The sequence below is a fragment of the Nansenia antarctica genome (genome assembly GCF_963989245.1).
Source record: "Nansenia antarctica genome assembly, chromosome: 13".
NCBI classification, from domain to species: domain Eukaryota; kingdom Metazoa; phylum Chordata; class Actinopteri; order Argentiniformes; family Microstomatidae; genus Nansenia; species Nansenia antarctica.
In genome coordinates, this window is record NC_137683.1 from 24,401,135 (window position 1) to 24,415,260 (window position 14,126).

A 14,126-nucleotide genomic window follows, 5' to 3' on the forward strand; every position below is an offset into this window, starting at 1 on the left:
CTCACTAGAACATTTGCTTCACTTGGAATCGCAGTTTAGGATAAAATTCGCTTTGCTCTGCGTCGTTTGGAGCTGTGAGAACGTGCATTCGAAGTCGCTCCCGGAGCAAACAACCGACGCATGCTCCGCTTGAAAAGGGTGGTTTCGCTCCGATTAGAAACGACGCATCGAGGCTGTCCATAGGAAAACAACAGCGCGTGCGTGTTGATCTGGATAAGAGCGGGACGAACGGGCAATTTTCAGTTTTTCTGACCAATCAACTACCACTGTCTGTTGCTTCGATTGCATATGTTACTTTGTGTACATAAAGGGCTGTGAGAAGGCAAATCAGAGAAATAATTTATGCAACAATGTTGCAATCTCATCCATTCGCCCCGGGGCATGATTCGGACTTTCATGTGAGAACATGGCCTATGGCAGGGACATCAATGGTCAAGACAGATTCAGATTCAGTTTTAATTGTCATTGACAGAGTCCAAGTGCAAAGACAACAGAAGTATGGCTCGTCTCTCCCTGCTGGGCTGGGGAAACATTGAGGAAGAAAACACAAGCTTTTACACCCACCCAGGGGCCACTTTGACTGGGGATCACTCTCTCTCTCACACACTCCCACATAAACATATTCCATCAATGTCACTAAAGGAAAATCCAGGCTTGTTCTGATAGATCCCGTGAGATTTATCAAAAAATAAGCCTGTTTTTCTTCCTTAAGCGACGTTGATGGAATACCCCCCCTGGAGGGCCTTAAAGGGATGATCTGGGATACAGATAACCACAAAGAGGTCACCCCGCCACTGTTTTGGTAACCAGCTGAGAGATGGGGCTGAAGAAATGTAACCACTCTATAATTATAGTTTACACAACCTTTATACAAACAATATATTATTATTTTTTTTTTTTTTTACAAACAATGGAGTAAAACAATCTTCTATTTTGGGTTCTGATGGGGGAAGGCAGCTCATGAGGCATTTATACGTTAGATTCTTCTCAATGGCTATATCGTTCACTTACAAGTCTAAAAAAAGGCTTACTCACACACACACACACACACACACACACAGACACATTTGTAGGGTCTTACTCACGCTACACCTACTAACATAATCTCTATGTTTTTCTTATATGAATGAGAGAAGAAACCCCCTGGACAGACATGCACTTACTGGCTCCACTGGGTGGCTGCTACCTCATCCCATGACAGATGTCCCCGCTGACAGAGAATAGTAAATATCCCTCATAATAGGAAATAGTAAATATCCCCTTGAATTGAATTTCTATTATCTTTCAAGTGGTTTTACATTGACCTTCCTGATGATAATCTATACAATTGAGTGCCACTGTTTGGTTTGCAAGCATTATGATTTTTCGGTAACAATTTACAGACAGTTTTACCTGTGTAGTAACACCGTAAATACTGTAGTAACAACATACATTTTGCTACGATGTAATTAAGTAATTACATGGACAACCCATGGAGTTGAACATGGTTGTACTATGCAATTAGAAAGCTAACACCAATCAACTACAGTAACAGCATTGATTCATACAGTGTTGTTTCTAGAATAATTACATGTAAAGAGAAAAATGTGAGATATTGTTTCTATTGTGTCTGATGTCTACTGCTTTAGTCAGATTTTTACTTTATAGTCTTCAAACAATGTGGATAATCATCATCTAATTTCCCCAATGGACCTATAGCTGTCTAGTTTGAAGTCTCCATACTCACATCGACCCTTATGACCCTTTTTTCCATGATATCTCCAAATCACTGTTTGCCAAATTTGAGCTGGGCTCTGTCATCTCTTATTCGGTCGTGAGGGTCGCCGTTCCCCTCCTCCCCTCACCCCCCCCGTCATCCACATGATTGACATGTATCCGTCACCACCTGTCTCCTCCCTCCTTTACAATCAGTTGTATTAAAGCCTCCCTCTCCTCCCTCCATGGATTTTCTTTCTTCCACCTGATCCTACAGACCCAAGGATGGACTGGAGCGCTTATGGTAATACCTGTGTCTGTTTCTTTCTTCTTCTTTTTTTTTTCTTTTACTTAATTAATTGCATGTTTTTTTTTTGTTAGAAGTCTTCAAATGTGTGTGTGCTCACTTCTCAGATATTGAAAGCTGGGGTGTAAACCTCCCCAATACCAATGCTGGATATAAAAAGGGGGGGATCTGTGTGCTTATCTTCTTGATTACATTGGGGCTCTTATGTGGGGAACCCCCGTCTTTCTCCTGACGTGGCTTTGTGTCTTCGGTGCAGAGATGGACCCTCTAGAGGTCCCCCCTCTCACACCGACCAGTAAGGAGGTCCTGAGCCAGGCAGTGAGGGCCACCTTCGCCGGCTTTGCCCAGGAGAGGAGCAGCATGCACTTCCCTCATGGTACTGTACAGTACAGTACTCTACATGGAGTACACTTACAATTCAGTAGGGCGTTGAAGAGTTTTTGGGAAGGTCTTAGTCCGGCTAACAACGGAACAGGGTTTTGAGTAGATTTCATATATTCTAGATTCATTACACATGAAGTGGAATATTTAAAGCCTTTCTTGTTTTAATGTTGATGATTACGGCTTACAGCTCATGAAAATCCAAAATGCAGTATCTCAAAATCTTAGAATATTACAGAAGACCAATCAAAAAAAGGATTTATAATAGAGAAATGTTCACCTTCTGAAAAGTATGTTTATTTATGCACTCAATACTTGATCTGGGATCCTTTTGCACGAATTACTGCATAAATGGCATCAAGAGGCATGGCATGGAGGCAATCAGCCTGTGGCACTGCTGAGGTGTTATGAAGCCCAGGTTGCTTTGATAGCGGCCTTTAGCTCATCTGCATTGTTGGGTCTGGTGTCTCTCATCTTCCCCTTGACAATACCCCATACATTCTCTAGTCTATGGGCTTCAGGTCAGGTGAGTTGGCTGGCCAATCAAGCACAGTACTACCATGGTAATTAAACCAGGTACTGGTCGTTTTGGCACTGTGGGCAGGTGCCAAGTCCTGCTGGAAAATAAAATCAGCATCTCCATAAAGCTTGTCAGCAGACAGAAGTGCACTAAGTAGAAATGCTCTAAAGAAGTGCTCTAAAATCTCCTGGTCGGCTGCGTTGACTCTGGGCTTGATAAAACACAGTGGACCAACACCAGCAGATGACATGGCACCCCAAATCATCACTGACTGTGGAAACTTCACACTGGACTTCAAGCAACTTGGATTCTGTGCCTCTCCACTCTTCCTCCAGACTCTGGGACCTTGATTTCCAAATGAAATGCAACATTTACGTTCATCTGAAAAGAGGACTTTGGACAACTGACGGTCCAGTTCTTTTTCTCCTTAGCCCAGGTAAGACGCTTCTGACGTTGTCTCTGGTTCAGGAGTGGCTTGACACTAGGAATGCAACACTTGTAGCCCAGTTCCTGGGTACGTCTGTGCGTGGCGGCTCTTGATGCACTGACTCCAGCCTCAGTCCACTCCTTGTGAAGCTCCCCCAAGTTCTTGAATCGGCCTTGCTTGATCATCCTCGCAAGGCTGCGGTCATCCCTATGGCTTGTGCACCTTTTCCTACCACACTTTTCTCTTCCAGTCAACTTTCCATGGATATGCAGACGAGCTGAAGGCCGCTAATCAAAGCAACCTGGGCTTCCCTAACACCTCAGCAGTGCCACAGGCTGATTGCCTCCATGCCACGCCTCATTGATGCAGTAATTCGTGCAAAAGCAGCCCAGACCAAGTATTGAGTGCATAAATGAACATACTTCTGTAAACATACTTCTGTCAAAAATTATAAATGTTTCTACAATATTCAAATTTGTTGAGATGCACCTTTACAATAATTGTTAAGATTCCTGTTTTTGTCTCATTTCTATCCAGATCCTAATCTGTGGTCAGAGTGGGAGGTGAGTCACTGGTTAGACTGGTGCCAGGCTGAGTTCGGCCTACAATGCCTGGGCCCTGATTTGAGAGGTATGCCAGGGAGTGAGCTCTGTGCCCTGGACAGAGAGGCGTTCCTGGACCTGACCTCAGACTGCACAGCAGGAGAGATCCTCTGGGAGCATCTGGAGACCATGCGCAAGGGTAGGGGCAGCAATACTCTGGACTGTACTGGAAAGTTCTATTCATTGATTCACAATAGCATGGATAGAGGAGATTCTCCTGAGAATGTAAAGTCAAGTGAGTTTAATTACAATTTATCTATGTGTGTGTATATATGTGTGTGTGTGTGTGTATATATGTGTGTGTGTATGTGTGTGCGTGCTTGCGTGTGTGTGTGCATGCGTGTGTGCATGTGTGCGTGTGTGTGTGTGTGTGCGCGTGCACATATGTGTCTGCGTGTGTATGTGTGTATATGTGTGTGCGTGCATGCGTACATGTGTGTGTGTGTGCGTGCGTGCGTGCGTGTGTGCGCGTGTGTGCGCGTGTGTGTGTCTTTCAGAGTGCGAATATGATCACGGCTCCCCTCCAGTCCTCTGCTCGCTGTCTTCTTACTACCAGTCACAGATCAACAAAAGTAAGAAACGATCGCCCTGTCAGCCTCGGTGTGTTAACGTTTCTGGGTCCCCTTTCAGAGTCGATGACACTGACTTACCGGATGGTTCTATCATGTTTTCCCCCAGACTCAGAGCACGTTCAGCATATGGACAAACAGAGCCACCACTGCCAGTTTTCCCATCATCCCCCTGAGGCATCCCAGCTCCTCTCTCTGGACCCGGTGACTGTGAGACACCAGGACTACTACCTCGTCAAGCAGGAGGGACCTCACAGACACCTGTCCTCTGTCACACTACTCCGAGAGCTCGGAGAGACGGGTAGGAATTGTTTATACCTTTAGACATACAGTACATACCAGTCAAAAGTTTGGACACACTTCCCCATTCAATTGGAAAAGGGGAAAGTGTGTCCAAACTTTTGACTGGTAGTGTATATAGGCTACCTCAAGCATTCATATTGGACTTATTGGGATAGTTCACTATAAATAATTATTCTTATCATGAATAGTTTATAGGCTGGGCGATGACTGCAACCAACCAACACTTTGGTTATCTATATCCTTTCCTTTTGACTACATCATGTATAGACTCAGAGGTGGAGACCCTACATTACGAGGACACAGACATCAGCGGGAGCCTGTCCTGGATCGGCCCAATACAGGATTTAGACCAGGGTTGTGAGGAGGAGTCCATCCCTGGAGACCCCTTCGTCTTGCCACACCCACACAGGAGCTTCAAAGATTTTGTGGGAGACAAGAATGACCTCGGTGGAGCTGTAGTTCCAGCAGCTATTTTGGCTGGTTACACTGGTAAGTCATGCTCTGCTTCTGAGGGAAATGACCACCCATCTTGGGTGACTTGTTGACCTTCGATTAAAGTACTAAGTACAGTACTAAGTACAGAATATCGACAGTACCTATTAAGCATTTGTCTCTCCCTCTAACTGTGTCGCAACAGGAAGTGGTCCTATTCAGCTGTGGCAGTTTCTATTGGAACTCCTGACGGACCGGAGCTGTCAATCATTCATACGCTGGACAGGGGATGGATGGGAGTTTAAGTTGACCGATCCTGATGAGGTAAGAGCTGTATGCTGGGCACGTACTCTATGTGTCCACAGTGTTTTCATTTTTTTTGATGATCTCTCAGTTCACCTGTTTAAAGTCGGATTATCATTTTGAGTATTTCTGTGAGTGGTGTGAGGAGATGTTTGCTACTGTACATATACTGATACGAACGATTGTGTCAACTTAACCAAGTAGTGTGACCATGTTCACATATATACATATGTTTAGCATTTCATCACACCATGGGAATCCGTTTTTGTTATTATTGTTTTAATTGTCTTAACAAACACACATACACATATTCATATTTATAGGCATGGATACAGGAAGTCTTGGGTCATCACACCATGTGACATTTGACCTCCTAACTCGCTGTGATGCAGGTGGCCCAGCTATGGGGACGGAGAAAGAACAAGCCCAAGATGAACTACGAGAAGCTGAGCCGCGGCCTGCGTTACTACTACGACAAGAACATCATCCACAAGACCGCTGGCAAGCGCTATGTCTACCGCTTCGTCTGCAACCTGCAAGGCTTGCTGGGATACGAGCCTGGGGAGCTACATGCCCTGCTTGACATCACAGGCGAAGATTGTCAGGAATGAAATGAGGACAGAACAAAGGGTTAAGACACTGACTGTTTACAATAGCTTCAATAGCTTCCCTAACCCTAACCCTAACCCTACCAGACATAAAATGGCTATGTCAACCATGTCATCATCTGGATCATAGTCAAGACAGGAAAAAGTTTGGTGACTATGTCTAATGTGCAGTATACTGTTGATATAAACTAAACTGAGATAATAAGATGGTAGTTTATATGTTGATATGATGGAGATATTGGGGTTGCGTTTTATTCTTTACTTTGTTGTAAACCATATTTTGGAACATAATAATAACCCTAAACCCTGAAACAACTAACCCTAACCCCTTTTTTTTTTTTGCAGTTGTCAGGTTTAAATGAATAAAAAGTTAAATTAACATAATGTGTCTATAAACAAATCTAGGGGGTGACAGATCAGCTGGTGGTTGCGTTAATGGAAACTAATTGATGTGACTAACTCTGTTGCTCACCCAATTCCTTCTGCCTCTCACCCAGTGAAGTCAAGGGGAGAGATGTATCTGTCTTTCTGTTTGTGGCGGGGGTGGAATGGCTAAATCCCGTGGAAAAAACTCCCTGTCTTATTTCGATCTTTGATACAGCACCTAACTTGCTTGGATGCTTTTGATCCCCGATGAAAGCAGAGGCAGTTCGTGACGTTAGAATTTCCATTTCCATCCATCCACGTCCAGAAAATCAATTTTTGTCAACATTTTGTTTTTTTTACATAATCTGATCCATTAGGTGTTTATTAATGCCTGTGTGGTGTTAGTTTTTAAAATGTTGACATTTTTGAGTTAGTAATTCATAAAATACAAAGGTTCCATCTCACAGAACATAATGGAATGTAAAAACGTACACTCAATATCTCTGAACTGCCTAGAACCTTATAATTCTAAGCTCACGAGTTGTTTCCAGTACTTGGGCTGTATCTGTTTGCTTCTACCCTTGGTTCTCAGACAGCAGTTCAATTAGACCTCTGGATTACAAGGTGAGGGAACTTTTTAGCCAGTAGTCTAATCCAACATGTACTGTGTACCAAGGTAGAAATGACTCCAACCATCACCTTAGGGAACTCTACTTACAATGGTATACCAAAGCCTGACTGACTCAAACTAAACCCAGCCCAGTTTGACGAAAATCATATTGGATAGCCACCATTATCGAACAGAGCAGTGAGAGCACTATGGGAAACAATTCATGTAATATAATGTATCCATCTTAATTACAGTATGAGTAGAGTGCTATGTTCCGTTTGCTATAGTCTTTTAAGGCCATAAATAGAGGGGGCTAAGACTGCTTAACCCCCAGAAGATGGACAATGGTACCCAGTGAAACGGACATAATGTGTGCATGATCTCTCTCCTCGCCTCGCCTCTCTCCCTCTCCCACGCTGTCTCTTCCATTAACCGCATGGCAGCTTGGTCATGAGAGGGAAAGTGGTGGAACTAATCCTCACACCGGTGTCTCGCTTTCGCACTTGTTTTACATGTGTTCTCTCCTCCTCTATCTCCCTGTCTGTTCCCCTTTTCTCTCCCGCTCTCTTTGCCTCCCTCCATCTTGAATGCACTTAACTCACTAACTGTCAGATTGAATTGTAAGTCTGTCAGGATGAGTGTCTGCTATAGACGGCTTAAACGTATGTAAAAAAACGTCTTACGCCCTCCCTCCCTCCCTCCCTCTACTCTCACATCTAAATGACATCTAAATAGCCAGAACCTGGTCTCCCTTGGACAGGCCACCAACAGTCACCAACATCAGTGGTGTGGGGGGTGGGGGTGGGGGGGGAGCAGCAGAAAAAGCCTGTAATCTTCCCTGAGCAAACACCCAACCATCATGACTCATACGGCACTGGACTGCAGGTCGCACTGGAAGGCCCTAAAGAGAAGGCCCCAGCCAACCCAAGCCCAAGCCCCCGCACCATGACAGCCACCTGCAGCTGCTCTGGCCGACCCAGCCCCTCCACAACACCAGAAAGCGCCCCCCAGTAACCACCCAACCACCCCTTGAAGACAGCAAGGATGGCCAAGGAAGGCCTTGACTTGAACATGTTGACTGAATCTCTGAGACTCCCTAACATGAATCAGGAAGATTATTTCAGAGATGGGACCAGCGGCGATTCTACATTAGGGGCAGGTGGGGCAACACCCCATCAGGTGGCGCTGTGGTACAAGATGCTTGTTACATCTAAACGTTGTGGCTTTTATATGTATTTTATATTGAATACAAAATAGTGATTCAATGGTGAAATTGGTGTGTATAAATATAATAAACTTGACTCACAATCCTTATAGTGCTGTTATGGAGTCATTTCTCTAGTGTGTGTGTGTGTGTGTGTGTGTGTGTGTGTGTGTGTGTGTGTGTGTGTGTGTGTGTTCTCGCCCCGCAGACTGCGCTCCCTGTCCTATCTCTCTGCTGTGGGGCAGTGGAGCACTCTGCCCCATCGTTGCTAGGGGGACGTGAGTGTGATTGGCGTGAGCAGGGAAAGATTGCATTGGGTGAAGGCGCAGAAATGTTTCTGCCCAATGAAGAAAAGATATTAAACGTTAATGACGTTAACATGGCCTGACGTGACAGGAAATAATCACAAAGCAATTCAGTTGATCTACTGTACTTCTCTAATGCTAACTAGCTAACAATGAATTGTGTTGATTTTCTGTTGACTGTGTGCGGTTTAGTGTTTGTAAGAGAAGTTGGAGATACAATGTTTAGGGACACACAGACCAGAAGACTTGGTCCTGCTTAAAAAGAGATGGCTAACTGAGCACCTCGAAACATGCACTGTTCTGTTTCCCATGCACGCTTTTTGGTGGAGACTCTGTTTGGGCGTCGGCTGGTTTCAAGAGGACTGCGACTGAACGCCCTTTGCCATGCTTTCCATTGAAAATCCATTGATCCAGGGACAGATGGATTTCAACAATAAAGTCATCAAGAGGTTTGCTCACGCAAAGAAACACCAGGCCAACTTCCTATTCAAGTGAAGTATGTTTGGACATGTATGACAAATGTATGACAAATGGACAGTACGCCGTTCACTGTAGTACTTTTAAACGTGTTATACTGGCTGTGTCTATAAAGTGGAGGACTAAATGTTATGTGTAGGGCTAATGCCTTGACCTTTGATGGGCACACTTGTTTCTTTCAGAACCCTGGACAGGGCTCGGGCTGTATATGGATATAGTTCCGTTAATTAGCCTAGTTAATGTGGCTTTTGTAGTGTGTTGTCTATCCCAGTAAACAAAGAGTCCAAAAAAAAGTCCTCAGGGAAGCTGGAATGTGGGTCCAGATGACGTCTATCTAGGATGTCCAGATGACGTCTTATAAGAAAAGAGATCATGATAACAGAATAAGATCATGATAAAAGAAAGAGATAATGGTGATTGGTGATGCTGGCAGCATCCCTCTTATTCCTCATCACTTATTGAGTTTTTTTGAGATTTTTCATTTGACATTCATTGTTTTATTGTCAATATATTTTATTTTATTTTATTTCAATCTGTGCCATTGCCACATGAAATACATGTATCAGGAAGTGAAATTGTATGAGTATGTTACTTGTAATGCAAAGTGTAGATTTGGATGTCGAGGTGGCCGGCGTCAAGTGATAAAAAACTGACACAGTTGAAATAAGGCATAAAGGACTAAAGCATAGACCGGTATCTCATGTACATACTTTATTGCTTAACAAGTCTTTATCACTGTGCTTTCTGTTTCTCCCATTGTTCTGGCGTTAGTGTCTTCTGTTCAAAGGCATGGATCTCTTTCAGCTCTTCAGCCAAGCAGGTGTTTACCATCCTAGATGCAAAAAAAAAAAAATAGAGCAGAGAAACATGTCAACCTCTAAGCCTGTATACCCAGAGACACTACTATCTGCTGCAGTGGTCTTCACTTAATGTAGGCTACCTGTGTCGTTGCAGCAGTGATTTCCCTTCAAATTGTGGCGACACGATCAGGACTTTGAAGCTGGCAGCACATCTGTTAGGGGATGTATCTTCAACCTCCTGTCAATATAATGCAGACAAAGGTCAGTTATGGTGCTAATGTCATATCGTGACGTTAGAATTATAAGGTTCTATCTCCATTTTTGGCAAAATTGAGTTTTTTACACAAGCTGATCCATTAGATGTTTATTAATGCCTGTGTGGTGTTATTTTTAAAATGTTGACATTTTTGAGTCAGTAATTCATAAAATACAAAGGTTCCATCTCACAAAACATAATGGAATGTAAAACAATATCTCTGAACTGCCCTAAACGGAGATAGAACCTTATAATTCTAAGCTCACGATATTGTGATATTCATTGTATCTCAACAACAAAAAACACCACTATTTTGGGCCTCTAGGGGGCAGCAGCATGTCATGTGCACCCATTATACAGCACATACATACCACATGTACCGCTCCGATCTCCTTGATGAGCTTATCACGAATTGTATCTGTTGTTACAGCCATACTGTTATATATAACGCACCCGCTGTTCCCCCTAGAATTATCCTAAATGTTATTGAGTAGGCTACGGGCGTGTCTTTCTGATGGTGGTGTGTGTGGTTTGAGTGAGGGGGCGGGACCAGATATCTAGGAAATGTGAGGATCCAATCGCGACGTCGGGAGTTATAATAGAGAACCAATTACATTCGTCTGTTCACAAACTAGGGCGGGACTCGCAGTCTCGAAGTAGCCAATGAAAAGAAAGAAGGGGGTTTGAGTGAGGGGGCTGGACCAGATATCTAGGAAATGTGAAGGATCCAATCGCGACGTCGGAGTTATAATAGGGAACCAATTACATTCGTCTGTTCACAAACTAGGGCGGGACTCGCAGTCTCGAATGAGCCAATGAAAAGAAAGAAGGGTCCTACGGTCTAAGGTCCTAGAAGTATGTGCCAGCTCCGTTACATGCCTGAATAATAAATACAATACATTACTATGATTACTTTAGTTTACCCTCTTACGTGACCAAATATTACAAAATCTGAAAAATGTATTCATTAATCCACTTTCTAAAATACGGTAAAGGTTAGTGTCTGTGTCCCTTCAACTCTGTTTCATCAGGCACTACGCTGAATGCCTATACATGTAACATGCAGCAGCGACAGCAGATGTTTTGTTTACAACAAGAGAATCCATTGGTCCTCACGTTCATATCGACAATCGATTGATCATGCCTAGAAACATTCATGCGCATGCGCAGTAACAGTTGTTACACATTTTTAAATCAGCTTCAATATGATATTATTATGTTATGGTCGGTTAGATCGAATAGCCTTGATATATGATTATCGATTGCTATGTTAATGCGTTTTCATACATTACCATGCCATTCCGGTTTAACTGACGGTTACATGTAAGTTCCAACCAGTCTACTGTTTATGTTTGCGATATATAATGTTAAGACATGTTCATAGCTGGCTACTGCTCAAAATCAATGTATTGCTCGATACATTTTATAATTTTGAATGACTTATTTGAAATGTATGTATTAACTGTGGTGGGGCTGATCTTCTCATGATAAAAATAAAATATAGGAAAAAGTTAGGGTATTTATATTATAGCATAGCATAGAGTACAGCACAGTGTTTTATTGTATAGTATAGTAGTATAGTATAGTAGATAGTGTACATAGCCTTATTTATTACCCTTGGCTCTCTTGTTTTTAGTCTTTTTTCCAAGCACCAGGGGAGCCCCCCCCCTCCTAAATGTCGTTGTATGGTACCTGTACTGTATTAATGACAATAAAGACCATTCATTCATTCATTCATTCATTCATTCAAAATGCAGGCTGGCTTAAAAGAATGAGATGAGAGGATTTAACCCTGAAGAAGGACGGAGCAAGAGTGTGCAGCTTTGTCATGAACAATGGTGGTGGAGGTAGAAGGCTTCTTTGGGGTGTACATGTTGTATAGCACCAATCCCCAATTTAAGGGACGCATCTACATTGGATTCACTGTGAACCCGGAACGCCGGATAGGACAGCACAACGCCGGGCGAGACAAAGGTGGAGCCAAGAAGACCAGCGGGAGGGGACCATGGTAGGCCTATGGTGCTTTTCCACTACAGGGCCAGCCCGGGTCGACCCTGTTCTGATACAGAATCTGGAACTTGTCTGTGATAATGCTGAATGAGAGACAGTGTGGTGTTATGGATTGTTTGTCATTGTTACAGATCGAGATGTGGACTCTTTTCCTTTTGCGTTTTTATCCAGGGAGATGGTTCTCATCATTCACGGCTTTCCCTCTGACATTGCAGCTCTGAGGGTGTGTAAGATCTTTCATCATCCCTTTGTGACTTCCTTCTCCTTCTCAGGCTGATGTTTCAAACTCTAACCACCCCTCCTCCCTCTCCTCCCTCTGTCAGTTTGAGTGGGCGTGGCAGCATCCCCACTCCTCCCGGCGTCTGTCCCATGTCTCCCGGAAATCGAGGAAGGAGTCCAGCCTGGAGTTCCACTGGCGCGTGGTATCGCACATGCTCCGGGTGGTGCCGTGGAGCCGACTCCCCCTGACCACACGCTGGCTCAAGCAGGAGTACCGGATGGACTTCGAGCCCGGGCTGCAGCCGCCCCTGCACGTCCCCGTGGCTTTCGGGAGCGTCCGGGCTAAGAAGCAACAGCAACCGCGGCCTGAGGACGGAGAGAAGGAGACAGTGACGTGTGAGAGATGTCTGCTGTGTCGGGGGGTTGTGAAGGTATGAGGAAGGAGAGAAGGAGACAGTGACCTGTGAGAGATGTCTGCTGTGTCGGGGGGTTGTGAAGGTATGAGGAAGGAGAGAAGGAGACAGTGACGTGTGAGAGATGTCTGCTGTGTCGGGGGGTTGTGAAGGTATGAGGAAGGAGAGAAGGAGACAGTGACGTGTGAGAGATGTCTGCTGTGTCAGGGGGTGGTGAAGGTATGAGGAAGGAGAGAAGGAGACAGTGACGTGTGAGAGATGTCTGCTGTGTCGGGGGGTGGTGAAGGTATGAGGAAGGAGAGAAGGAGACAGTGACGTGTGAGAGATGTCTGCTGTGTCAGGGGGTTGTGAAGGTATGAGCTATTGGCAGTAGATAGTTGGCTTCATTTGTCCATGTCTCATTTCCTTCTGTGCTAATGGGAAATAATGACATGCATCTGTACTGCTATCACATGCACGTTATTTGTATCCAATAGTGTTGGAACTTACGTCTATGTCCACACCGACTTTGTTTGTCAGAGACCTACAGCTGGTGAAGAGGACTGGGGGACCAGAAGAAAACACAAAAGCATAATATAAGTCACAAACTTAGCTTAGACCAGTTAATGTATAATGTAACTGACAATGGAAAAATATGCTTGCTCGGAATGTAATGTGTGAATGGAGTTCCCTCGTCTCAGTCTGCAGATAAGATGACCTGCTTCCATCCCTCCTGTCAAATGACCAGCCATCTGATTTGCTTAGCCAAGCATTTCCTGAGGGCGGAGCCCACCCACCTTCTTCCTGTGGAGGGGGAGTGTCCTTGTTGTCGTCGCTCCGTGCTGTGGGGGAGTTTGATCCGACATAAGAACGGCTGTCACAGAGACGAGATGACATCCTCATCCCAGGTACGTGGGGGGTAAAGTTTCAGAATTGTAAGACGCCTATAAATGTCCTTTCCTGTAATGTGAGATATAAGAGGTGTATCCTGTTCCAATTCACAGAGCCATTGGGCAGATGAATTGCAGATCTAAAGGGAGTGGGATCCCGACCCAATGATCAGAACCCTTCTGATCCATATTCACTGTCAATGAACTGTGAACACAGGCATTCCTGGGTACAAGGAAGAAGAAACAGCAATGACAAGATGGATTTTTACGACAACAAAACAACGCTTAGACACAATAATGCCATTTTTAGTCTACGGTGAAAATGTTTTTTAACTCACACATCTGAGCCCTGAGATCAGAGCAGATTTTTACCCTTTTATTATTACGATGTATTGTCTGGATATGATTTCAGTCACAATTATGAATTGCCTTATATACTGAATATGTGTG

At 44.2% G+C, this 14,126-nt stretch overlaps 3 protein-coding genes across 3 annotated transcripts; 2 read left to right on the forward strand and 1 right to left on the reverse strand.

Annotated features, from left to right (window-relative positions):
* Positions 1–1,980: 1,980 nt before the first annotated feature.
* LOC308169448 (transforming protein p54/c-ets-1-like) lies at positions 1,981–8,137 on the forward strand (the record flags this gene model as incomplete). Its single annotated transcript, XM_080544130.1, has 9 exons — positions 1,981–1,999; positions 2,259–2,378; positions 3,868–4,071; positions 4,430–4,504; positions 4,611–4,802; positions 5,072–5,293; positions 5,442–5,560; positions 5,932–6,139; positions 7,884–8,137. 9 exons carry the CDS (start codon positions 1,981–1,983, stop codon positions 8,135–8,137), a joined length of 1,413 nt encoding a protein of 470 aa, XP_080400256.1.
* Positions 8,138–9,809: 1,672 nt separating this feature from the next.
* LOC308169232 (bolA-like protein 2) lies at positions 9,810–10,673 on the reverse strand. Its single transcript, XM_080543904.1, has 3 exons — positions 10,537–10,673; positions 10,050–10,147; positions 9,810–9,941 (listed from the first exon to the last, which is right to left on the reverse strand). Exons 1-3 carry the CDS (start codon positions 10,597–10,599, stop codon positions 9,842–9,844), a joined length of 261 nt encoding a protein of 86 aa, XP_080400030.1. The 5' UTR covers positions 10,600–10,673; the 3' UTR covers positions 9,810–9,841.
* Positions 10,674–11,403: 730 nt separating this feature from the next.
* On the forward strand, positions 11,404–14,100 carry slx1b (SLX1 homolog B, structure-specific endonuclease subunit). Its single transcript, XM_080543903.1, has 6 exons — positions 11,404–11,488; positions 11,923–12,173; positions 12,347–12,398; positions 12,499–12,825; positions 13,488–13,694; positions 13,791–14,100. The coding sequence occupies exons 2-6, from the start codon at positions 12,001–12,003 to the stop codon at positions 13,818–13,820; spliced, it is 789 nt and encodes a 262-aa protein (XP_080400029.1). The 5' UTR covers positions 11,404–11,488; positions 11,923–12,000; the 3' UTR covers positions 13,821–14,100.
* Positions 14,101–14,126: the final 26 nt, after the last annotated feature.

What these genes read in the sequence shown, in the direction of transcription:
- slx1b (XM_080543903.1), top strand. Translation starts at nt 12,001, where the DNA reads ATGGTGGTGGAGGTAGAAGGCTTCTTTGGGGTGTACATGTTGTATAGC. An exon ending in ACCAGCGGGAGGGGACCATG is followed by an intron (nt 12,174 to 12,346) that starts GTAGGCCTATGG and finishes GTTTTTATCCAG; the next exon opens with GGAGATGGTTCTCATCATTC. An exon ending in AGATGACATCCTCATCCCAG is followed by an intron (nt 13,695 to 13,790) that starts GTACGTGGGGGG and finishes TCCAATTCACAG; the next exon opens with AGCCATTGGGCAGATGAATT.
- LOC308169232 (XM_080543904.1), bottom strand. Translation starts at nt 10,599, where the DNA reads ATGGCTGTAACAACAGATACAATTCGTGATAAGCTCATCAAGGAGATC. An exon ending in AGATCGGAGCGGTACATGTG is followed by an intron (nt 10,148 to 10,536) that starts GTATGTATGTGC and finishes TTATATTGACAG; the next exon opens with GAGGTTGAAGATACATCCCC. An exon ending in TCACTGCTGCAACGACACAG is followed by an intron (nt 9,942 to 10,049) that starts GTAGCCTACATT and finishes TTTTGCATCTAG; the next exon opens with GATGGTAAACACCTGCTTGG.